This window comes from Rhinolophus sinicus, linkage group LG01, assembly GCF_036562045.2.
Source record: "Rhinolophus sinicus isolate RSC01 linkage group LG01, ASM3656204v1, whole genome shotgun sequence".
Taxonomy (NCBI): Eukaryota; Metazoa; Chordata; class Mammalia; order Chiroptera; family Rhinolophidae; genus Rhinolophus; species Rhinolophus sinicus.
Genome location: NC_133751.1, coordinates 153,528,391 through 153,554,867, shown reverse-complemented (window position 1 = coordinate 153,554,867; position 26,477 = coordinate 153,528,391). Strand labels below are relative to the sequence as shown.

Here is a 26,477-nt window from a genome sequence, read left to right as displayed (position 1 = left end):
CTTTTTACTGGGAATTGGGGGAATCTGGAGAGTAAAATCAGAACCATCTGTCTTTGTAAAGCTTCCAGTTAGTATGGCTGGGTGGGAGGGCAAGGGGGAAGTGGGATTCTATTGGCACTAATCAAATAATTTACAAAAATATGTAAAATTAAAAATGTGACATGAGCTGGAAAGAAAAGATGAGAGAGTTATTTAAGTAGTAAAAGTCGACTGGATTTGGTCAGATTTTAATTGGGAATGAATAAAAGAAACAGGGTATAAAATATGACTCCTAGTTTTCTGGTTTTAGCAACTGGATGGGTAACAGTGTCTGAGATAGGAAATGTTGAAAGAGGCCCAATACTGAGGTTGGAGATGAAGTGGGTGATGCTCTGATTCAGACATGTTGGGTTTAAGGTGCCATTTAAGCATCCAAGAGAAACTGTCAAGTAGGCAGTTGTCTATATGATTCTAGCATTCAGAAGAGCGCTCAGGGAAGGTGATATACATTTGGGACTCATTGGTATTGAGGAGATAATTAAGGCCTTGGGCATGGATAACGTTGCTGGGACTAGTATAGATGAGGACGTAAAAGAGATTCATAAAAGGTTTTGAATAACTCTAGCATGGTTATAAGATGTGCATTTCCTTATAAGTACTATAACTACATCAATCACAACAAATTAATGCAGGTACTAATAAAATTTAGAGGAGTAAAATGAATAATCTGAATATTACAATTGGTAACAAAGATGTTATACACTTGATAATAAGTATTTATCCAAATAATGTTATTAATTTTTAACAAATATGTATTTAGAGTTGGTGATTTGGATGGCATTAAGATTGAACATGCTGGTTTGCTACAAACATCCTGAATAGCACTGGAAACTGCAGATAATGATTTTTTTCATAATTTGAACATTAACTATTAAACACATGCTCATACACTCACATTTACACACACAAACATGCACACTTACAGTATGAAATTCAGGGATTAAGATTTAAAAGATCAGTTAATGATAGGGCATGGGATTTAAGAAACTTATTTCATTATTTGTTCTGAGATATTGCCAACGTTAATTGTGTTTTATGTATCATCTTAGTTACAAAATCATTGAAATTTCTATCGAACAATAAATATTTCAGGTTTGAATTCAGGAAATAGTGAATTATTTTGGAATTGGTTTTTTAACTAATTCTTCTGAGGAAATTTCTATATGGGCAAATAAATACAATATAGGAAGGTTTGATCACCAGAAATATCCTTTAACCAGTTTTTCCTCCTTCTAAAGGAAATGGTTTAATGGGGAGGAGGAACGAAACACCATAAAAATTAATAAGTAAACATCTGCCACCATCTTACAAAACATGCAGTAAATTAGATGGTGGCTACAGTAGTGGTTATTACCATTTATTTATTTATTTGAACCTTTTAAATCTTCATTCATCAGAAATGATGTGAAGTTAAAATGTAATATGTGGGATGGGTCCAAGCACAACAAGCCACCTCCCCTTTGTTTCCAAAAAGAACCTTGTATTTGGTAAAGGACATGCTGGCAAGCTCTCAAATCACATTGTATGCAAAGAGCTTTAAGCACAACCAGTACATATATCCCTGTCACCTCTGTAACCTGCACACACAAACTTTTGTTGGAACTGTTCAGCATGAATGTCTCTTGGGAGAGCCCCTACTTTCTGTATTTCAGACCCCACAGGGCAAGGGTCAGGGTCCTTCTACTGCAGCAGGAAGTGAGGTGCGTGCAGCCATACTGCCCCCCGTCAGCTGTGGAGTGGATCCACCAGTCATAGGGGACCAATGCTTTGCAAGGGGCTGGATCTTGTGCACTCTTTTCTCTTGTTACAGGTAAACACTGTACCACTTGAGCCTTGCTGTGCTCTCACTGACTCTTTGAATACAGGACTTGCTTCGGCCATTAGAATGAGGCAGAAGTAATAGGGTGCCAGTGTCTCTCCTTCTTCTCTTTTACTTTTGCCATTGCCAAGGGAAGAGCATGCTCAGAGTAGCTGGTCACAGGAGGAGGATGAAAATCACCAAGTACAGAGCTGACCCAACTAAGGTGCCTCAAGCAAGCACAGCCTTAAACGGTAGTTTCAAGCTGACTTGCTGATGTTTGAGTGAGGACAGCCAAGACCAGCAGAAACACCCGGTTGAGCTGGAGAGTGGCATCTGCACCATCTTTGAGGAGACATACAGGCGGTGACTCTTAATGGGGAGCAATGCACCACTTCTGTAGGTTCAGAGGATTCACAGAAATCTAGCATTTCAACATGTTTGGTTGCATCAGCCAGCTTGTCTCCATCCATGTTCTGGATCCCATTTCTTTCCAAACAGGTCCTTGACCTTGGCAAAACCTTTCACGTTCCACGGGCCTCAGCAACATGTATAATTTAATTAGATTTAAACTTTAATTGTTAATTCTTTCAGCTTTTTGTTAATTCCCCCCCCCCCCCCCCGCCAGAGATATAGAGTTTAGCAATGGCTGGTCAATTCAATTTTGATTGTAATTGCTATTTTTCCTACATGTCTCAAATATTTGGTACATAGTACAAGTTATGCATTTGTTTCAACTAGTATAGCCATCTTAGTTCACCATTGCTGTGAATTTTAACAATTGTACTGCCATCTTGTGTCCACTGTCAGACAGGCATAAAATAATTCAGCTCCAGCACCACTCCTAGCACCAGCTAGTCCAGGTTAGGTTCTCAAAGAAGTAGATTCTGAGATTAATGTGGAGGTTTATCAGGGGGTACTCTTGGTATCAAGGGAAGGGAAGGGATGGGGAAGAAGCAGGCTTGGACAGAAAGAGAAGTTGAGTTGTGATGCAGTCTCAATGGAGGCCTCAGCCAACCAAACAGGGTGATTGACACTTCAGAGTCATGCTTTCATTGATCACTTATTGAATATTGAACTTCAAATTGTGGGAAATGGCTCTCTTCATCTAAAGCAATCCTCGTGAGGGGCTGAAAGTTGAGGGCTTTCTGTGGGCAGCTCTTCCAGCATCTGGAGAAGTAAATCCTTCATTCCTGAAGGGGGATCTTGGCTGGGCATCACACAATCCTCAACCACATATTTAGATCTAAGTAAATGATGACTGTGGCAAAATAAGACAGTTTAGCTTTCCAACTTGAAAATTTTCCATCTGTTTATTTACTGTTATCTTAAGGTCTTCCTATTTAAGAGAACTCTTTGTTATATATTTTCCTGGGTTGGTTCCCTCCACATCCATAAGGCTCAACTATAATTTTTTTTATTTTTTTATTTTTGTGAACAACTTTCTTTCTAGCATGAGAACGTATCTGAAAGATATGATTTATCCTTTAAAAAAATAACTGCAAACACCTACCAAGGGATCCATAATGATTGTGGAATGGTTGTTGACAAGCTTTCTACAGATCAGTTTACTTCCTATAAAAATGTCCTATATTGACAGATAATGACCACACTGTAGATATTCTATTATTTTCTCTCTACCACTTAATTTGCGTACAAATAGTTTTAAAATTTCTCATCATATTTTAGGGATATCATCCATGGTAAATAGACTTTGTTAGATAGCTTAAATTAGCTTTTGCAAAGGACTCCATAAAAGGTGAGATTAAATTACTTTTAGATTACATTTATCCAAAAATATTTTTTGTTTTCCATTCGAGTTAATTTCCAGGGGATTGAGACTCTGCACTCTTCAGCAACTCTCACATGCTCTCATGGCTCTTATTTGGAATCTGAGTATCATGTTCCTGGCTCATTTTTGATCTCCACGTAAATTCAATTTTTCCAAAATAAGATTTCACATTACCGTTAATACCTGTAGATTTCAAACATTCACATTAGATTTGGAAATCACCTTTGGTCTCAATAACATTTCCAGAGAGGAACAACAACTACAAAAATGTATTGCACTTCTCTTTCACTTCAACATCTGTGATTGTCTTGCTATAAGTTCATTTTCTCTGCGATGAGAAAACTTTTCTACTCAGTTGGATAGTAACAAGTAATCAGGAACTATCAAAACATAGCAGAGAAAGTATTCTTTATTCTCTGTTTCAGTTCTTTAAAAAAAATTAATGTGCCTTTAGAAATTACTTTAGAGATGTTTACAGAAAATTGTTAGTTTGGGGGAAAATATGCCAGATGCACATTTGGTTGCACACTAGTAAATTGGTGGTAGGTTTGCATTCTACAGTTTGCACTATGGGAAAACCATTGTTTCAATCCAAAGAAACTGCTGCCCAGAGTCCCAAATCTGTCACAAGGATTGATTGTGTGAGAGCTGTAAAAGACAACTCAGCACAATTTTCTGGGGAATAGAACATTTTGCAAGATTCATTGGAAGGCCCTTTCTTGAATAAATAATGCAAAATCCCTTACATGCCAAGCTCTGCCATCACTGCCTCCTCTGGTAAAACATATGGTCTATCATGGGCCTATCTTGATTTCTTATAAGATAATTATGTTTCTGGAAATATTAATTTTCATAGTGTAAGTCAATATAGAACATAGTTCTGTAATATAAATCCCAAGTGAAAGAATATTGAAAAGTTGTTTTATAATATTAATAGATACGTTGTGTTTTTTTTAAATCTAAAGGTGGAATGTGATTACTGCTGTTATGGGCTGAATTGTGTCTGCCTAAAATTAATATGTTCAAGTCCTAATCCTCAGTATCTCAGAACATGACTATATTTGGAGATAGGGTCTTTACAGAGGTAATTAAGGTAAAATGAGGTCATTAAAGTAAGCCCTAATCCAATATGACTGGTGTTTTTGTAAGAGAAAATCACAACACAGATCCATACAAAGGGAAGAACATGTACAGACAGAAGATGGCCATCTACAAGCCACGTAGAGAGGACGCAGAAGAAGAAACTAACTTGCCAACTTGATCTCAGACTTCTAGACTCCAGAATGGTGAAAAGATAAATTTATGTTGTTAAACCTCTCTGTCTGTGGTACTTTGTTATGGCAGCCCTTGCAAACTAATACACTGCCACAATAAGAAAATTTACTGAATTTTTGATTTGTGTATTTAGCTATACTTTAGTTCCTAAATATTGCTATTTATTTAGCTGGAAATTTTGTCATAATTAGAATTAAGCAATAACTATTACTAAATCAAAACAGTATTTGGATTTCTTTAGCATATTTGAATTTTTTTTTAACTCCTACATGTCATCCAGTGAAGGTGATGCGGCCAAAAATTATGATAAGATTCTATTTCTAATTAAGAAGATTTTAAAAGAATACTTTGATTAAATAAAAAACAGAAGAACAATTCATAATTTTACATTGTTTTTTCTGATGTGTACTTTAGTGTATTTGAATCCCAAATTTTTACATAATTAAACAGTGGACTGGGCTACCAAGATTAAGTGGGCAGAGTCCCAAGGAAGAATTTTTGTAAAGCAAGAGCCACTTCTATGTCATGAATGTCATAAATTATTCCTTTCTCTATGGAAACATTTGTGTTATCTTAGCATAAATGATTGTAGAAATAATGGTGTGTCATTAAGAATATATAAAGAGCAGTGCAAGAGTACAATAATTCAATTTAAATAAAATTTTTGCTATTGTAGCTCCATAGTTAGCCATTTTTTGGCAGACTCTCAGAGTATTCAATTAAATTGGGTAAAAATGTATGTCATGAACTGAGTTGTGTCCCCATAAAAGTCATATGTTGAAGTCCTATTTGGAGATAGGGCCTTTATAGAGGTAATTAAGTTAAATGAGGTCATATGTGTGGGGCCCTAATCTAATAAGACTGGTATCCACATAAGAAGAGGAGGAGACATCAGAAACATGCACGCACAGAGGAAAGACCTTGTGAGGACACAGTGAGAAGGCGGCTGTCTGCAAGTCAACGAGAGAGACCTCAGGAGAAACCAATCCTGCTGGCACCTTGATCTTGGATGTTCAGCCTCCAGTACTGTGCAAAAATAAGTTTCTGTTGTTTAAGCCACTCAGTCTGTGGTATTTTTTTATGGCAGCTCCAGGAAACTAATAATGTAGGTAATAGATATCTGTTGAGAACATACCCACAAGAAAGAATTTGTGATCCTTTCTAAAAAAAATAAAATAAAATAGTTTCAACACTGCATTTTAGTTTCATACTTAATAGAAAGTCAAAGGTTTGTGTTTCTGTAGGAAAGTATAAGACATGGACTCTGCTTTCATATATGTACACTCCAAATTAATGTGAAGCCACTCATTTATACGCATGTTATGATTTCCTCTCAGAATTATCAAATGTATTTGAGGAAGGACAAAATCAGCAGAAAATTCAGAAGTTTTCAAAAGACAATGTTTTCCTAACAGAAAAACATAATTAATACCCATTAAATTGAAGGGAAAAACCTGACACAATACGGTTTATATATTTATCAATTGCATATAGTAAGTAATAAAAAATGCAATGTGCATAATTTATTTAAGTAACTTCCAAAACCTTTCCAGTCCAGTTAATTTCTGAATATGGACTCCACATTCTTCTGAGGAAAATGGATATTTTACATTAAAAGTTTGTAGACATATTCCATGGTAGTTTAATATAGACAGTTATTTAAAGAACCATAATAATCCTTCTGTCTTTAAAAAAGAGAAAGACAATTTTATATTTTCTAGTAATATGGTGGCTTTGGTTTAGTATTTTATTTTTCCCAAGGTTGTGTGTGAGTGTGTGTGGTCGCATATGTGTGCATATTACATACTTTCTCCAAGACAAATACTTCTGAATTCATAGAAAACATATATATGTAGAATGACCATATATATGGGAAAAAGTAACAGAAGTGTTTTGGTTTACACCCCAGGCAATTTAATTTTATTTCAACAGAAATTATAGAGAAGGTATAAGAATTGTGATAAATATCAGCAGTATAGAATCTCACCCATGATGTTTTCTGGCGTGTTGTAAAACAGAGTGATATACTTAAGTGCCATGTGACAAGAAAACATAGCCATATTGTTCCATCTCTTCTTTCCATTCAGAATAAAAGTAGATTCAAACCAATTATGGAAAACATTGTACAGTGTAATACAAAGAATCTTCCACCATGATAGATAGGAGATATCTGAACATTACCTTTACAACAAATTCAACAAATGTTATCAAAATACTCAAAGTCTTATTTCAGGACATCACTATGTCTCAGTGCTTGAGTGTGGACTGCAAGTGACCAAAGTTGTTTTACTCAGTGTCACTGTAGCACCTATTCCGCTTAATTTGCTCCTCCACGGTGAGTTGTTCAGACTGGACCTCCACTGTGGGACACACGGGCTTAGCTGCACATTCACTGCTCAGAGCATGAAAACTTGTGTTTCCATTGATGGGGGCGGCGCTTATTGTTTCGCCATGACAATGTTTGATGTCCTTCCCAAGTTCTCTTAAATACAAACATGGCATATTTTTTATTTGATCTACAGAATCTATTAAATTGTGTTCAAAAATGTTCTCATTCTTCTTGGAAAAAGCAGCTATTTTCACAGTGTTAGAAAAGAAGAAGTGTAGATTTTTGTTATTTGAGTGGTTTCCTTTGTTGTTTAAGATGTTTGTATCAGAATAGGCTATTGAACTTTTCGCCTTTACTATTAACCCACCATTATTAAGGCCTGTTTGGGGGGCAGACTGCACAGGACTGCCAGCAGTAGCTCTGTCAGTCTGCTTATCGAGAGCCATAGCTAGTACGTTCCTTGGATAAGTCTTTTCAGATTCAAATACACCAAGTAACTCCGAGATTCTAGACGCATTTTCTAAATTTTCAGTTTGATATTCACTTGCAGTGTAGTTTGCTTCACTTGACAGTGGTAATAGATTAGGAAATTCTGAAGTAGATGTCTTCTGCCCGCAATTATTCAAATATGAGACTGCTACATAATTGTTATTATTATTCTTATTCAAATTCTCTTTATGATTTTCTGGCACGATCTCATCATCAGTGTTAGTAACCTGTAAAACTTCTGCAGCGTCAGCTTCATTCATTTTTTCCTTTCTCTCTTTCTCAGCACTCTGCACAACCACATCGTTGTGGTCACTAAGATCCATTTCACTTTTCCTCTTGTTCTTTGTCTCTTCCGCGTCATTCAGCTTATCGTGCACATTCTTATTTCCTTCCTTCTTCTCATCTTTTCTTGCTTCATACATATCCTTTGCTATGATTCCTATAACAGCCTCTTTCTGATACATATGAATGGACTGCAGATATGGCTGCAGGAAAGAAATGTTATCTAGCTCTTGTCCTTTCTTTTCCAGAGTTTTAATGTGGTCTATTAGCGATTCACTTTTAAATTCAGCAGGCATAGTGGTTGTCATTTCAGGAGGCCATTTAGGTTTACTCATTTTGAGCTCTTCCTCAAGGGGGAAGGTTTTCTTAGGCATTTCCCTGGAAGGGGGCCAAATGATTTTTAATTTTCCCCTTTCCCCAAATTTTCTCAAGTTATCCCTTTGCCCTTCACTGTCACCAGCATCTATATGTTTATTAAGATCTCCAAGTTCGGGGTTATTTTCTGCACTGTTTTTATACGTATTTGGGTCTTCATTTGGAATAAAGTCCACTGAGCTGCTTTGATTTTTGTAAATCCATCGATCTTTATGCTGTTTGTGTCCAAAACCTTCATCATAATTTCCCTTAGATTTGAAAAGTTGTTTAAAGTGAGGTTTACAATATATTTGTCCATGAAGTGATGCATAATTTCCCAGACTGCCAAAAAGAACAAAAGAAAAAATTGAACATTCTACATATGCCCTGCAAATTCATAGGGAATTAGGGAATTAATTATTTCAAGAATGAGTCAGAGATTCTGTGCAATTAACTTTCTGGCAATAGGAATGTGCTTATTATTATAATTGAACATTTCTGTTAGATAATAGTTACCATGATACCCTACATGATACATGTCATGTGATAGTTAGGATTTCATGCCGTATGTCAGGTATTGGTATAGTAGATATTACAGTGTAATGTACATGCAGTTATAGATGGTGCAAAATGATAGGACTAAATGTCTGCTAACTTAGTAACTTATGTGAGGCGTGGCAATAAATCCTGAATAGCACACACACAGAAATCAACTACTTGAACTTCCTTGTTAGCTGAATTTTGAATGAATTCGAAAGCTTGTCTATGCAACTGTTTATCTGGCCTCTTTGGGGTGATCAACAAATAGAGTGCCTGTTAAAATTAAAACTGAATTTAGTCAAAGGCAATGGCATCATTTTTGAATATCTGTGAATCTCCACATAAAAACAGATACATCAACAGACAGCAAAACTTAAAACCCATGGATAAAATTTATAACAAAACTAAGTGACAAGGTACCCCACCAACCCAAAATACAAGTTAAGGAAAAACCACCAACAGCTACAAGTCTAGCACAATTCGTATCTGTATGAGTGATAACAGAGGAAGCAAGGAAGGTGTCTCATGAACCTGAAAATATGAGATTACAAAACAGCCAGATAATATTTCTTGGAAAGTACCACATACCAATCAGAGCACAGCAGCTGAAATTGGGAGGGATTTTGCCCTCTCCAATAGCCAGTGAGAGCAAGAGTTTACGGTAGGAAAGCCTGAATAGGCTGGAGAATCAAACTCTCAGAACCGACCCATGGAGATCCCCTTTCAGAACAAGACCCCACAATGAGGAAAAAAATATATGGAAGTGGAATCAAAATTGAGTTGTATAATGATGGCAGAAATAAAAAAGTAGGTTCTCACTAACATGGGTGATAGGAACCAAGGTAGGAAATCCTAGAAGTCAAGACATCATAGTTTTTTGAACAAAATATGAATACTATAAGGGGTAGCTCTGTGAAGCTGTGAAAACCACCCTGAATTGTGCTTCCTTCTAAGATCTGGGAAAACTAATTCTACATACAAATGAGCAACAGAAAAGAATCAAAGCCAAATATTACACAAAGTTATTACAAGAAATAAAAGAGTAAGGATCATCATAATATCCCTGCAGACAATGAAAATGTGCCAGAAAAACATGTTCTCAAAACATCAAAATTTTAACCTACTATTTCAAAATGAGCTAGGAGACATTAAGAAAATGATAAAAGACCTGAAAGAAGGCAATGAATTGGAATTAGAAAAAGTCATAAATGAGGTTCTGGAAATCAGGAAACAAAACAGGAATAAAAGAGAAAAAAAAAGTCAGCAATCAAAAACTAAATGAAAAGAAATATAGAGCAAATAAACACAATAGAAAGTGTCTTAAGAAAGGAAATAGGAAAATTGAGATAAAAATTTACAAACAGATATGAAAAAAGAAATAAGGATTTGAGAGAAATACAAATATAAAGATAGGCACAAAATGTCCATGTATAGATAACCAGAGTTCTGGGAGAAGATAAGAAAGCAATGAAACAGGTTAAATACTAAAAAGCTGTAATTTAAGGACACTTTCCGGATATAAAAAGTATGAAGCTACAAACGGAAAGCGCACACTGGATAACTGACGCTATTCACCCAGAATGACCAATGCCAAGAACTATACTAGTAAAATTACTGGACTTTAAAGAAAAAGAAAATCCTTTTGTGTATCTAAAAAGAAAAAGAAAGGAGCATATGGCTTATAAGGGAAAGTAAGATTATTATCAGACATTTCCAACATTGTATGCCAGAAAGAAATGGAATAATGCATTTAAAGTACTCAAATGAAATAAAGTGTAAGCCAAGGATTTTACTTTCAGTAAAACTGACTTCCCATTCTAAACACAAATTGTTACCAGCATGTAAGAGCTCAAGAAATATTGCTTCCATGAGCCTTTTCTGAAGAATCTACTAGAAAACAAGTTTGAAGAACCAGAATAACTACAGAAACATCAATATAAGGACTGATGGCAAGCAGTAGATATATATTTTTTTCTGATAAACTAAGCTAAAATTAGGGCAAAGCGGGAGATAATATGATATGTAATGGCTCTGTAATATGATCCTGACGATATAATACAACAATTTTTAAAAATAGTGTGTGAGTGGGGAGTAAATGAAATTTTTTAATGTTTTGATAATCAAGTTGGTGGTGCTGATAGTTCTATTATTCCAATACTGTTGACCAAATGAATATAGGATATTCTACATCTGTTGTCTCCTTTGTCTTTGAGTCCTGAACTGGAAGAAAGGAGATGCCAACGTCATGGAGAAGAGGCTAAGCAAAAGCAAGGTAGTTTGAATTCAATTTAGTAACATCACTACAAAATCAATCTGTTTTTTCCTTTATAGCTGTTAACACTTAAAACACTAGCTCTTGACACTTAAAACACTTAGAAATCGTAACTAACCCAGTAGAAAGAGCATCAGGATTATTGTCTTGAAATGTTATTTCTCACTAAAAGAACAAGGGCCTGGAGAAATGACTGATTTCAGGGCTGGGGCAGTAACTGTACAGGATGAGTATGGAACATCTAGTCCCGTAAGATAATGAGGAAACTAGCAAAGTCTGCTGTGGTCTTGTCAAAAGGACTCAGAAGACAACTTAAAGGGGCTTCTACTCTCCAAGGATAGAATAATTTGAGCTTCAGTAATGATTATAATTGCATCTGATTGAAGCCAATCGTGTAAATCTTTGAGTCTATAAAGATATTTAAAAAGTATTTTAAAATTGGTTACCTCTAGGGGATGATGAGGCATCATTTCATTATATTGTTAAATAAGTAACTGATGCGTTGGCAAAACTCATAAAGAAAAGGACAGAATGATACATTTTTTCTGCCCTTCCTCCACCAACTCTACCACCATGTAACCAAATAGAAGAAGGGAAGCAGATCCCGTAAAAGTATTCTAACTAATAATGAAAAGAGAGAACACAAGAACTTTTTACAAACATCAATTAATGGACATAGGTACTAAGCTTCAATACCTACTATGATCACAAAATGAGAGAGAAGCAGATATACGTGCTTACTATATATACTCTTGCGAATATTCCTTATGCTCTTGTGAAAGGCATCAAATCTTAGTTTAAACCAGAATCTAAATTCAATTAGCAATTTGTCAGAGGAGAAAGGAGCATGGACACTGCACTGTAAGTATGCAATCATCAAGTCTACACTGGGGAAAACTCTACAGGTCAAAAGTCCTGAGTTCTTCACAAATAAATTGTAAGAAGTGAAAGGAATGGATGGAAAAAAAAACAACTTAAAAGACATATCAAAGTATTTAAAAATGGATAAAATTATTGTATCTAGGAAAGCACATTTGGATTAAAACAAAAGCAACTATAAAAATCCAAGGAAGCAATTATTGAAAAGTATATTATTTACTCACAGGAGAGAGCAGGTTGTGTTTGGATAGGGAACATGGAAGGACCTTCTTGAGTGGCTGGTGAAATTGTATTTTTTGACCTTAATAGTGGCTGTAAAATGTTCACTTTATAATAATTTTTTGAGCCATATCTTGCTTTGATTGGTTTTCTATATTTATGGTTGTTTATATAATGATTTTTAAAAATAGTCATTAAATAATCTTTTTTGAGTTCTTATTATATATCAGCCTTTATTTGATGTTGGCAAGGCAAACATTAACACATTTCGTACAGCGGGGACAATTACATTAGATTGTGTTAAGAATGGGGCGAGCACAGGAGATACTTTGGGAGCACATGAGAAGGACACCTGATCCATCTATGGGGGTCCAAGCAGGCTTTTTCCGAACCGTGAGTCTAGGCTGAAGTCTGAAGTATGCATGGGTATTAGCTTGGTGGAGAGCTGGGGGAGAAGCAGAGGAACACCCCTGGAAGGAGTGGAAATAACATTTGGGACAAGATAGATATGAGAGAGAAAAATAGTGATTTTGTGGAACTGAAGGAAATTCAGTCTTCATGAAAAGTAACATGAAAAGTAAAATGCGAGGAAGAGGTGTTGGGAGAGGAACAGGGGCAAGATCCTGAATTGCCTTTTAATTCATATTAAGATGTTAATTTTGTATAGAGGAAACTATTCTATGTTTTAAACGGACGTGACCTCAGATTTGCATTTTAGAAAGACTATTCTCCCTACATTACAGAGCATGGCATGGATGCCAGTTGGTAGCAGTGGTGATGTTGGTGAGAAATACTGGAAGCAGGGAGGCTGACTAGCTAGAAAGGCTGTTGCCTTAGTACAGGTGAAAGATGACACTTGATTGAAGGATACCCAAGCTGTGGGGATGGATAGAAGTGTACAGATCAAGAGGCATTTATGGGACAGAAATTACAGAACTTGGTCATTGCCTGGGTATAGGGAATGAAGGAGAGGAAGGAGTCAAAGGCAATTTTATGTTTCAGTCATTGAATTAAAGTTAATGTCATTTCCTGAGAGAGTAGCACACAGACCATGAATTCAAGAAGGAATTTTGGTAGATAATGGGGCATATTGAATTTGCTGTACTTATGAGAAATCTAATTGGAGATATATACTAGTCATTGAGATATAAGTGTCTGACACACAGAGGAAAGAGTTGGGCTAGTGGAACAGATTTCAGAATGCCACGTGGATGATGATTAAAGTAATGTAAATGGATGCAATAAACCAGAGAGACTATAAACAGTGAGAAAAATAAATGCCCGTGACAGAATTCTAAGGAACTCTAACATCTCTGTAATTGACAGAGAAAGAATCACCCACTCAGGAGTCTGAGAAGGATAGGAGAAAAACCATTATACTCTGGTGTCACAGAAACCAAGGGAAAAGAATGTTGCAATAAGGGGTGTTTGACATTGTCAACTAAAGTCGGGAAAGATATAGTCTGAGAGATGGACATTGGATTTAGCAAAATAATTTCAATATCTCAGACCATAGCCACACCAAAAGCCATATTCATTTAAATGCATTTACTTCAAGAGTTTTGGAAAATGAGTGCATTTGCTATTGTGTTGATAAGATGCTTCTCTGTCACCAGAGAATAACAGAGCATTTTATTTAACCTGACACTGACATTATTCTAAGGTTTATTTGTTTTTTAGATGGAATAATCCAAACATAGGTAAACTCCAGCACCCACCACCTGTTTTTATATATGAAGTTCTACTGGAATATAGCTAGGCCTATTAGTTTATAGCCATGCCCATTTGTTCAGTTATCCGCAGCTGCTTTTCCACTCTATTGGAAAATTTACATAACAACAAAAAATGCATGGCTTGCAAGTTGAAAATATTTACTACCTGGCCCTTTCTAGAAAAAGTTTGCTGACGCCCGACCTCGAGTCTAGACTTCAGACTAAAGCAGTAACTTAGAAATCCTGACTTGCACAGTAACTCTTAATTTTTTGTATCTATATGATCTCCATGTTTAAACAAAAGGAACCCTTCTGGGGTTGATTTGGAAAGCACAATTTCAAAAGGAAAATGTTCACAGCCATCCTGAGCAAAACATAACAGAACATGACCACATCCCTTTTGTGCTTGGGTCAACTGATGGCAGCAAGATCTGGAACCATCTACATCTTCCTGAAGACACGATGTTGTAAGTCCACCGCAGGCTCTTGAATATGTGTGCTGCAGACCACAGAACACTTACCTCAGTTTACTGCTGCAATGGTGGCAACGGAAGCAGGACTTATGAAAACTCTGCTTGTCTGCTGTTAGGCACTCCATTGGGTAAACTGTCTTTTGACAAAGTATACATATTTCTTTGTCTTGGAGTAGCAGTTTCTAAAAATAAAAATGTACAAAAGCTCATTTAGTGTTCTTTTCAGTCACACTGTAGAAACAAAACAAACATCAGCTACATATTAACTGGTCATGCAGTTCAAGTAGAAAGCTCTAAGAATCTTGTGCTGACCTTCCTTTTCTGGATATAAGCTGTCCTACCAACAGGTCTGAGACTCTGGTACAATCAACCTTACTCTAGTGTCTCTACTAGTTTATACATTGTATAAGTTGACTTTTATTGTTTAAGGAAACATATATAAGTAAAATATGTTTGTTAACTTTAATACGTTAAAAAGAATGTATAGTAAACTCAGCCTGGGGAGTCCACTAATCATTCTAGCTAGATAACTAAACTTTCCATGTATATAAAGATTTACACCTAACTTGGTCCAAAGCTTTTATTGTTTAAAGCATTCTGGAGAGATTTTTCTAAAATATGCACATGTCTTCTCAGCTAAGGACATTGTGTTTGTTTAAATATTTTCTGGATGACTTAGTGTTGACTCTATGACACCAATTCTTAACTTGAATCCAAAGAGACTCCTGATTACATTGAAGTGTTCAGGGCCTTTTGTCCTCAGTCTAAATGGCTTTGGATTTCAGGTCTTTCTGGATTTGCATGTCTGCATGTTATAGTCCCCCTATCTCTTCCCTTGCTTTAAAGTACCTATATTTACATGCTGCTGTCAGGTGAATGCTAGCTCCTATGACTAATAGTAGTTGTACTACTAACCAGTGTTTGCACAGTGGTTCAGAATTCACCTCAGTATTGTTTGGATTCTCACAATGATCCAGTGAGAATAACTAAGCTTTCATATTAGTTATACATAAAAGCATACAAGCTCAAGGTTTTTTATACAAATAAATATATATACTTATTTGTGCTTCGAGGCTCAATTTAAGCTATTGAGAGATCACTTTTGTTTATTTGGCTCTAGTAGGAGAAATATTTCTATATTTAACATCAGGGTGATTTTTCGTTTGTTTGTTTTGTGGGTTTTTTTTTTTTTTTTTTTTTTTTGTATTTTCTATATATTTGTAGCTATTGTAACAGAAACTGAGCATTTGAAATTAATTAGACAACTTTGCTTAATTATGCCAGAAGCAAGCACATTAAGAAATCATATTAACCCAAGAAACTAGACACATATGTTGCAAATATGATAGAGGCATTGTTAGTAGTTTCAGCAGTTTTATTTTTAGGCTTGCTATTTCTTTCAATCTGTCTAAAAGAATGGATTAGGCTAATGATACACATTAATTATGTCAAATCCTTTTATTGTGAAGCCTCATTAATTGTAAAATGTAAGGAAATATAAATAAATGAGCTGTTCGTTGATGTACTAAGTTCATGTTTTAAATCTCCCTCCTTCCAAATACAATCAAATTTTTAAAATGTTTATCTGCGAATGAGGTGAACTGAGCTATCATTCAAGATTTAAGAAAGGTGAAAAAAATCAGTAATAGAAAATATCAGTAGCATTAAAGAAAGCTAACTCCACTCAACTCAATAACAATAATTAAATACACAAAGGGTCTAATTCCATACCTACACTTTTGTCAGAGACACCAATCAATAAAAATCCTTAAAGCACATATCATGAGTGTAAATTATTTCTTGGATTATTACCAGGTTTTTATTGAGTTCAACCGCAACCACCACTTCAGTCTGGCAGTGAAAAATGTGTCAATAGTAGGTCAAGGGATATTATCTAATATTGTCTTAAACAAGCAGATGAAATAATAACTTTTAATAAGTAATATTAATAATGTGCTATAGGTGTACAATTATTAATAAATATATAGTTGCGTATAATCATTAATACTGTCATCATAACAATTATTTTATCTGCTGCTTTACCCAAAGCCTTATTTACCTTGACAAATACTGTAATCTATATATGTAATAGTATTTGTTATTCTCACAGTGCAGGTGAATCACATTATATGCTTTTGTAAAGGGAAAGTGGTAAAAGTAAGCATTGTAAACATAAGGACATCGGCAACCAGGGAAAGCTGTTAGTCTTAGGTTATATTGTTTAGTTACTTCCACGCACTCTTTTAACTGCATCCTAGCTATGGAACACATGCCTTTAAATGGGTTAATCTCCCTTCACATTTTGCGAGCTTAGTTACCACGTATAAATGCAGATTCCTCTTGGAAGGCAGTTCTCATCTCAGCTGCAGAAGAATCTGAGGTTCCACCTCCCAGGCTCCCAAAAACTCTTTCACTCTCCTGCCACGTCTTTTGAAAATTCCTCCTGAGCTCTTTAGGTGAATCCGAAATATCTAAAATATGGCCAGCGATGACATCTTCATAGGTCGGTGGGGCATGCTTGAACTCAAAGCCAGATCTGCCAGCTTCTGAGTTACGTGAAGACACCGTCATCTTCGATCCAACAATTTGATTCTCAAATGCATCCAAGCCTGAGAAATGTTCGCTTAGAGACCTTGTTTCAGAGCGTACACTGGGCTGCTTAACAAGAATGTGTTCTTGCAACTCTTTAGGACAATTGCAAGAAAAGCCTGTAAAACTAGTGTTTTCTAAAGATGTTAATCCAAATCCCTCCTTGCAAAACGCATGACTTTCTTGTTTTCTATTATGGTTTGCTTCTCCATTTGCATACACTCTTGTGTTTGACGTGGCTTCAAAAACCGGGCCATCTTCAAATTCCCTGAACCATCTGTTTATTTCATTTTCATGGTCATTCACGAAATTCTCAGCCATTTGAACAGTTCGATTGGCTGCTTCGTATCTCTGCGTGTGCTCTGACAGGCGAGGCCCTTCCACTTGGCGGATGATTTCCACTGAGTCAAAACTTTCCGTATCCGGCACTAAGTGCTTGGTAGAATTCACCCCCTCTTTGTGAACGTAAGTCGCCCTTTTCTCTACTTTCCTAACTTCCTCTTGAGCTTCCATGGATTCTCTGAAGGAACCACTATCAACATGATTTACATTTATAGGTATTGTGATTGTAGGGGGAGAGTCCGTACCCCGAGTTTCTATTTTAATTTGACGCCGAAGGGTTGCAGGAGACGTGATGATCTCAGATCTCTTCTCCACAATCGGAACCGGGCTACCTGGTGAACATGGAATGGCCCCTCTGGATAACTTTGCAGTGGTGTCTTTGAGTTTGACAAGTTGTTCAGAGCGACTCCTGGGTGGAGAAGGGGAAGTATTTGCTCTGTGAATTCTAGATGTTTGTGACACAGGCCTTGGTGATGGTTCAGCAAAACTGTCCTTTTTAGGGGTCTGAGAAAACTCATCCTTAGTAGAGGTTTCTGTTCGTCGAGCGGTAGACTCGATTGTTATAAAAGTTGGTGATGGTGAGCGTGTTTTTAAGGAGGGAGGAGAAACCTTCCTATTATCTAATTTAATTTCCTGATGGGTTTTCACATTATTATGAATAGTTGCTTCGTGCTGAGTTGCTTCTTGGTGGTGCTGTGTTTTTTCTGTGATGGTATTTTCTTTCTGTTCAGTGTGTTTATTACAGCTGACATCGACATTAGATACTTTAGATAATGCTTCATTAAGACCAGTAGGTTTATTTCTCTGCTTTCCTGCTTTGGAGGATATCATGGCTGTTTGAATTATATTTTCACAGGACTCGAGCATATCCTCTGCTTGAGTTTTAATATGCATTATTTCTTCTTTAATTTTTTCTATGTTATTCTCCATAACAATGCGAACTCCATAGTCTCTTTTTTCTTCACTCAGTAGCCATATCGGAATAATATTTAACAGTGTCTGAAGTGTTTGAAGGCCATTTTTATCTGGCTCTGCTTCAAACTGTTTTACTCTAGACAAAATTTGTTGTAGTTCTTCACGTTTTCTCAAAAACTCCAATATATTTATAGCACACTTTCCATTATCCTTCTGAGATTCTTTCACAGAGGAAAATAAAGATTTGTTCTGTGTAATCTCTTGCTTTGAATCTTTAGTATTAGAAAAGATTTGTTTCTGTTGTATGCCCTTGACTCCAAGACATTTTTCTTCCTGAAGATTATTATATGGCTGCGGCAATTTTTTCTGTTCCTCTTGACTTTCAGAAGTCTGTATGTGTGTTTGCTGAAAATCCTCAGTCTGTGAGTCAAGATGTGTATCAGTACCCTTTTGCTTCACTACCTTCTGTTCTGATTTATTCAAATGTCCTTGTTTTCTTTCAACTATTAGTCTCTCTTCTTTTGAATGAATCATTGGTGCGCCCTCAATTGTTTCTTCCGTTCCTGGAAGTTTTCCACTCTCAGATTCTCTAAATTCTCTCTGCTTCTCATTAACTCCATTGAGCTTACTTTCATGGCTTTTCCCTGCAGGTTCTACAGGCAATCTTAGTGTTACTCTTTTCTCTTTCTTAGGTACTTGGTAACATTTTTCAGGTACAGATTGCTTATCACTATATTCAGTGCGTGCTTCAGTTTTCTTGGATTCCTGGTACTGTTGTTTGGTGATGGTTTGAACATGAACTTCAGATTGCTTTTTATGGCTTTCGTAGCTGTGATCTGTTTCATTTAATTCATGATCTAGAGTTGGAATCTTGACGGTTCTAACTTTGACACTTGGGGAAACTGGTTTGCTTTGGGGCAAGTGCAACTGCTCCAGACACTTCTGCTGTGTTTGTTGTGTACTACATTCTTGGCGACTCTGCTTCATTTCGCAAGCTGATTTAGATTGTATCATGTTCCTTGAGCTCTGTAAAATTTCATTTTTCGTAGTATCTTTGTCTTCTGAGGCTGCTAGAACATGTTGGAGCCTCTTGGCAGCAAGTGTTACTGCTGGCGTTGTGGAAAGCTGGTTATCCATACATAGTCCTAGGGCCTGAGAATGATTTTGAGAGTCTGGGTTGGGTTGGGCTATGGTGACCCCTGAATCTATTCCAGTTTGGGGAACCCCTGCGTTTGTTTTTTGTAACAGCACTTCCTTTTCCAACTCTGATATATTTTGATTTTGGCATTCCTTTTTGACCATGTTATAGCAAGAACTCTGCTGTTTCTGTTTTTCAAGCTCTTCTCTTTGTTGTCTGTACCTTTCTTCAGCAATCATTAAAGGTGTCTTAAATTTTCTCACATAAGGTTTTGGACTTTGTTGTCCTGAGCCCACAGGAAATGAATGAGATTTTACGAGAGGTGTTTTTCCTTGTTTTTCCTTGGGTGTTGAAGTTTCTGGAACTGTCTGTGAGAGAGACCTTGTAGAGTCCATAGACACTTGTTTTCTTTCACCGGTACATTTTTTAGATATATTCTGCTTTGTCTCGGTGTGTTCACTGCTAGTTGCCACCATTACTCTTTTCTCATCCTTTGAGGGAGGAATTTCACATTCTATATCTGCCAGGGAATTCTCCAGTACAACTTTTGGGGAACCATGATACATTTTATCTGCTATATGCTTAGGTAGTTTGGGTTTGGGTAGTGTGGGAGGTGGTACACGTGCTCTTGATTTTCCTGTTACGATTTTAGCCTGAGAATGAGTTTGTTGAGAGCTTGAGGCTTCTTCTTGGGAATATTGTACGAATGCTCCACTGTGCTTTTCTTGAACAGAGGAGGAAAGGAGATGTGCTGGTTTTAGAGATGGAGTTGGAGGAGGGGGAGGTGGGGGAAACATTGACAGACATTCTCTTTCAGATTTCTCATCTTCTGGTGGTGGAGGAAGAAGGAGGCCTGGGAAACTTTCAAATTCAGCCTTTATCTTTTCTGTGGACAGTGAGGGAGGAAACACATTCTTTTCGGGCAATATCATTAAAGGAGGTGGAGGAGGAAGAGGAAATTCTATTTCAGATGATGCATTGGAAGGTGGAGGAGAAGGTGGAGATGGAGGTGGAAGAGAGCAGTCGCTTTCTTTTACATTATTTTCAGGGTTCATGTTGATTGGATTAAAGGACATTTCCATTGCCTTTTTTAAGTCTGTGGAAGTATTTGTCTTCATTAGAAAGTCCTGGCTGTTCAAATAAACATCAGTCTTCTGCTTTCTGTTGGTTGCCTTAAATGTATTGTGGCCTTTTTGGGAGACTTTCACTTCTGTTATATTTGACATGTCTTGATCTACAGGCAAAGTCTGCCATACTGGTTGAGGGTTCATTTTCTTTTTCTTTATATCTTTATTAGAATATTGCATTTCTTGCTTTAACAAAGTTTGTTGCTGAAAGTCCCCTGAAACTTCACAAGTTTCTCCACCTGTCTTGTTGAGTGGACCCCGGGTTGGACTGGGCTTAGAGCTTTGTATTTCTGTTGATATTTCAGTGTTTTGGGTATTTTTTAAATTCTTCACAGGGAACGACTCAGTCTTTTGGTGTTCGTTCCTCAGTTTGCAAGTCTGAGTCCATTGCTTTCCAACTGTTTCATCAATAGATTGGGCAGAATTAAAAATAGCATCCTTCTTCTGTTCTCTCACTGTCTCTGATTCTTTTGTTTTTAGATTTTCCTTCACTGACATCGCCAAAGTCAATTGTCTGCTCATTTGTTCATCTCGAAGATGCTGCTGTGTTGTGGTATCAGTCAAGACACCCATCCTGTCCCCTGATTCCAACACATTTTTAATAGCTTTGTCGTGTGAGTTAGACAGTCTTCTAAGGCTTTTCTCAAGAGCATCATTGTTTTGTTCACGATTTATGACAATCTTTACGGTGCCTTTAGGGGCTTTTGGAAGATTAACCTCAGTTCTTTCTTCTATTAAATTCCCATGAGAAGATGTGCCTGTAGTTTGTTTGAGAGTGCCTGTTCCCCCTTGCCAACTGACTGCTGGCTCAAGTGGTCCTGGTCTTGGCTGCAGAACACTTTTTTTGTCCGTCTGGACAGCCACCTGATGAATCTCTGTTTTCTCCTGACCTTGTGAGGATCCGACCATCACAGCTTGCACATGTTCTTTGATTACACCTCTTTTATCCACATCTTTGAAAGCTCTTTCTGCTTCTTTCAGATTCCTTAATGATGTTTCAAGGTCATCTCGGATAAGCTCCTTTTTCAAGATTTCTGTCCTTGTGTGTGCGGACTTTTCAAGGCATTCAATAGCTTTCTTAAAATCACCAGGGATGGCATTGGGCTGCTTAGTTTCTTTCCTTTGGTGGCTTGATTCCTTAAGGGACTTGAAAGTGGCCAGTGTGTCACCTTTTATAATTTCTTCTGTTTTAGCCAAAGTTTTCTGATTTGTGGCCTGGCTGAGGGAATTTAGGGTTGATTTCAAATCACCTTTTATAATTTCTTCTTTGGGTGTCTTACAAGATGTACTCTGACGCTCTGTCATAAAAGCCTTAACTGTATTCTGCACATCTCCTGGGATGATGTCAGTTTCATTAACAGTATGTTCAACCCGAGACCGTCTTTTCTTTAGTAACAGTTTTGTGCCCTCTACGTCACCACCAATTATTTCTTCCTCTCTTTCTTGTGTCCTAGCTGTTAGTGTTTCCTCTGACTCTGTCTGGAGTTGTTTGAGATAATCCAAAGCTCCAGTTTCTATGCATGTGGTGAAAAACTGAACATTTCCTCTCTCAGAGGCATCGATTTTTGCCCTTTCCGATATTTTATTGTTTGATATGGAAGATAGCAGGTTATGAATGGTACGTTTTACATCACCCCCTATTACTTCTTCACGCTCAATTGTGTCACCAGCATTTTCATGAAGAAGACAGTAGATGGTCATGTTAACATCTCCTCTTTCGTCCTCCTGAATTAAAATGCCTTTCTTTACAGATCTTTCCTCAGAGAACAGATTTTTTATTGCTTGTTTTACATCACCACTCACTATCTCTTCTTTTTCAGCATGAAATCCTCCTGATCTGTTTAATAGTTGAGTTTTGGTCAGATTAACATTTCCCTTTTCTTCTTCACTAACCCAAATCTCTCTTTTCGTACTGTCTCCTTTGGAAAGGAGGTTCACCATTATATTTCTGAGATCAGCCCTGATAATTTCTTCTTTCTGTATCTCAGGAGATGTTTGATTCATGAGCTTATATTTTGCCATTCGAACATCCCCAACTTCGTCAGCTTCAATGATGATTCCAGGAGCCTCTATAACTTTTTGAGAGTAGAGTTCTTCTAAGGTTTCTTTAATGCTCTTGCCAACAATTTCTACCTTTTCTATCCTATTTCCATTAAATTCGTGAAGGGGTGTAGTTTCAAAGAGCCAAGTAGTTGTCTTGACATCAGAAGGAGGGATTTCTTCCTTGGTGATCTTTGTGATGCTTTCATCTGCTTCCTTAATAGAATCCAAAGTTTGATTTTCAAAAAGCCATACTGCCTGCTTCACATCACCTTTCTGCATATCTTGCTGGGTGACTGTTTTGATACTTTCATATTCTGACCCTTCTCCTCTCAGCTCATCTATAGTGTGGGTTTCAAAGAGCCAAGTAGATGTTTTAACATTGCCTTTTTGTATTTCATGGACACTTACTGTTCTTCTATATGCATTTGCATCAAAATTTTCAGACTCAAAGAATTGTTTACTTGTCTTGACATCCCCACCTTGAATACTGTCTACAGTGGGCACAATATCACGTGATTCTCCTGAAATCCGATCCAGTGGCTGGGTTTCAAATCTGTATCTGACAGAACTGACATTTCCTTTCTGAATATCTTCTTGTGTGACTGATTTAATTACGTACACAGTCTCTGATTCATTAATTGAGTCTAATGGTTTTGTTTCAAAAAGCCACCTTGTCCCTCGAACATCTCCATGAATTACCTCTTCCTTTTTAACTGTTGTCACTTCATGATAATACCCTTCTCGGTCTTGAATTGCATAGAGTGGCTGGGATTCAAAGAGCATTCTGTAGGTTTTTACATCACCCTTTATTTCTTCTTCAGTAATTGGTTCTTTGGTGCTGACATAATCGGATTCTTCTTTAATCTCATCTAAAGAAAAAGTCTCAAAAATAAAGCACCCTTTTCTTACATCTCCACCTTGTATGTCTGTCACGGTCTTAACTAGTTCATCACCTTCTTGGCCTACTTTAATCGTATCAATTGGTTGGTTTTCGAAAAGCCACCTACAATTTAAAACATCACCTTTCTGAATATCTTCAGCCTTTAAGGTTTTGATCTTTTTTAAAACTTCCTCTGAACTGGAACTTATAGAATCTAAGGACTGATTTTCAAATCTATGGCGCATGCTGGAGACATCCCCAGCTTGGATATCCATTTGCACAGACTTGATTTCCTTTCCATCTTCTCCTTGTATGCTATCCAAATTTTCTGTCTCAAAAAGAAAACACGCTGTACGAACATCCCCACCTTGGATCTCCTCCTGTTTTACAGTTTGCAATTGGACTGCTTCTTCAGAGTCATCTTTTATGGTATCCAGTGGCTGAGTTTCAAAGAGCCTAGTACAGGCTTTGACATCTCCCTTATGAATTTCTTCACTGCTAGTCATTAATGAAACTTTTTCATAAAGAGACTCCATTGGCTGGGTTTCAAAAAGCCATCTACAGGTTTTGACATCCCCTTTAACAATGTCTGTAGCTTGCTCAGTGTTACTTTCTAATTCTTCCATATTACTAAAATATTTAATTGAATCAAGAGGTTGGGTTTCAAACAGCCATTTAGCAGATTTCACATTTCCAGACTGTATTTCTTGAGCAGATATCCCTCTGATTATCTGAAATTTATGAATGCTTTCATCAAACTGGTCAATAGGCCTTGTTTCAAAAAGCCACCTGCAGCTTCTTACATCACCTCTTAGGATTTCTTCTTGCTGAACTGTCTTTACCTGATGATATTTTCCAAGGTGATCTTGAATGGCATATAGTGGTGTTGTTTCAAACAGTGATTTATTTAACTCTACAGCACCTCTTGTGATTCCTTCCACCTCTATTTTATGTGATGCATCAAATTTAATTAAATTGTTTGATTCAAAGATATGTGTGTAATTCCTTACATCTCCTCTGTCAACTTCTTCAAGTTTCACTGTTTGTATGTACTCTTTTTTATCTTCTCTGATCTCTTCCAGAGGTTGGGTTTCAAAAATCCATTTCTGGTGCCTAACATCCCCTCTTTCTTCTTCAGAGGCAGTAATTTTTTGAAGTTTTCCTACATCTGGGCTATTTTTTAAAGCTTCTATTGGAAGTGTTTCAAATAGATGCTTAGTAGTTTTTACATCTCCTCCTATTATCTCTTCAGATCTTAGAGAATCTACCTCAGGAACTTCTTTTAGACTGTCTAATGGTTGTGTTTCAAACATCCAACACTTTCTGGAGACATCTGCACCTATTATTGTTTCCATTTCAGTGATGACCTCTTCTAAATCTTCTTTGATTTTCTCCAAAGGTTGGGTTTCAAATAACCACTTTGCCCTACTCACCCCACCTTTGACATTTTCTTCCATGGATATTCCTCGGACAACTTTAATTTCTGTGATATCCTTGTTAATTGTGTCCAAGGGCTGTGTCTCAAACATCCAGCGTGCTGTTCTCACATCCCCCTTTTCAACATCTTCTCTGTGAACAGTTTTAATTTCTAGCATTTGACCTAAACCATCTCTGATAACATATAATGGCTGAGTTTCAAAACATTTTATACTTCGCTTAACATCCCCCTTAATTTCTCTGAGCTCAGACCTCAGTTGCAGTAAATGAACCTCATCTAATGAATGAAGCTGTCCAATATGATCCAGATGTTGAGTTTCAAACATGTATCTCACAGTCTTGACATCCCCCCCAGTTATGTCCTTTATGGCAGTTACCACTGATTCTTCTTGACTCTGATGCATTTTATTCATTGAGTCTAATGGCTTTGTTTCAAACATCCACCGGGCTGTGCGGACATCTCCTCTGGCTAGCTCCGGAATTTTCTCAGCATTTTCTTCAGTGCCAGAAGAATGATCCCCCAGTGTATCTATGGGCTGAGTTTCAAACATCCATGTGGTATACTTCACATCACTACCAGCAATGATTTCTTGATCAGCAATGCCCTTGGAGAGGTTATCTTCCTCAGGAGAGCCATTGTTGATGGAATCTAGAGGCTGATTCTCAAAGATCCACCTCATAGATTGCACCTCCCCCTTCAGAATTTCATCCCATTCCATGTGTTCTCTTTCTGAGTTCTGAACTTTTTGAGAACTGTCATTTGTTTTTTCAAAAACATACCGGGCTTGTTGTACATCTGCTGAAACTGAGCTTCCTGGGTTCACTTGACTAGAAACTATCTCAGAAACCTCACTGATATACTCTTTTTCTAAGTTTTTTCTTAACTCAGGATGGATGTGTTTATATAAACGGTTTAATTCATACAAATTTCTTTGCTTGGAATATAATTCTTTGGGGACTGGTGGTATTCTAGGAGGGCTGGGGTATTCAGGGGACTGGGAAAATGCTGTTACATCTATTGGAGTTTGAAATATATCAGGCGGGGGAGGAGGAAATTCTTCTGTCTTTCCCGAAGGAGTGGCATGAGCTTGTGCCAGAGTTGAGGAAGTGGCACTGTGGTCACTACATCTTGTGGTTGATGTTTCCTTCCTCTGGCTGGTTGAAGTGCAAGAAGTGGATGAGGTACCCACAACTGACGATGGCTTTAAAATCTCTTCATATTCATTTTCAATCTTTAAGGGAGAGAAAATCAAATCTTATAAAGATGGGTGGCGTGGTAGAAACTTCCTAGGTACTGCCCTTCACCTGTCCACCTGCTATGACATCTCCATTGGTAACAACAGGCGATATACTCCACTTAGAGATCTATCCTTAGGAGCAATATTCAGTGTTTGTTACTATCTTTCATATAATCCATTGGCCCTTTTAGAGTTATATTCACTATTGAATACATCAGCGACTCAGCATTTTAACATTTACACATAATCTTGATTATTTTTCCTCCTTTACTTAATTTGCTATGCCAGTAATCTACAGGGAAACAATAAAAGTCT

The 26,477-nt window shown here is 37.0% G+C and overlaps 1 protein-coding gene across 3 annotated transcripts in view; it reads right to left on the bottom strand.

Annotated features, from left to right (window-relative positions):
- Positions 1-6,795: 6,795 nt before the first annotated feature.
- The window catches only part of XIRP2 (xin actin binding repeat containing 2), a 269,500-nt gene continuing 249,818 nt past the window's right edge, over positions 6,796-26,477 (bottom strand). For 2 of the 3 annotated variants that reach the window (XM_074337389.1, XM_019727352.2), the window contains 3 exons: positions 16,772-26,156; positions 14,502-14,635; positions 6,796-8,700 (listed from right to left, as the gene is read on the bottom strand). In XM_074337389.1, the coding sequence (XP_074193490.1) occupies positions 14,541-14,635; positions 16,772-26,156 (9,480 nt within the window). In that variant the 3' untranslated portion in view covers positions 6,796-8,700; positions 14,502-14,540. The remainder of the gene's footprint in view (positions 8,701-14,501; positions 14,636-16,771; positions 26,157-26,477) is intronic. The other variant, XM_074337396.1, reaches the window with a different exon arrangement.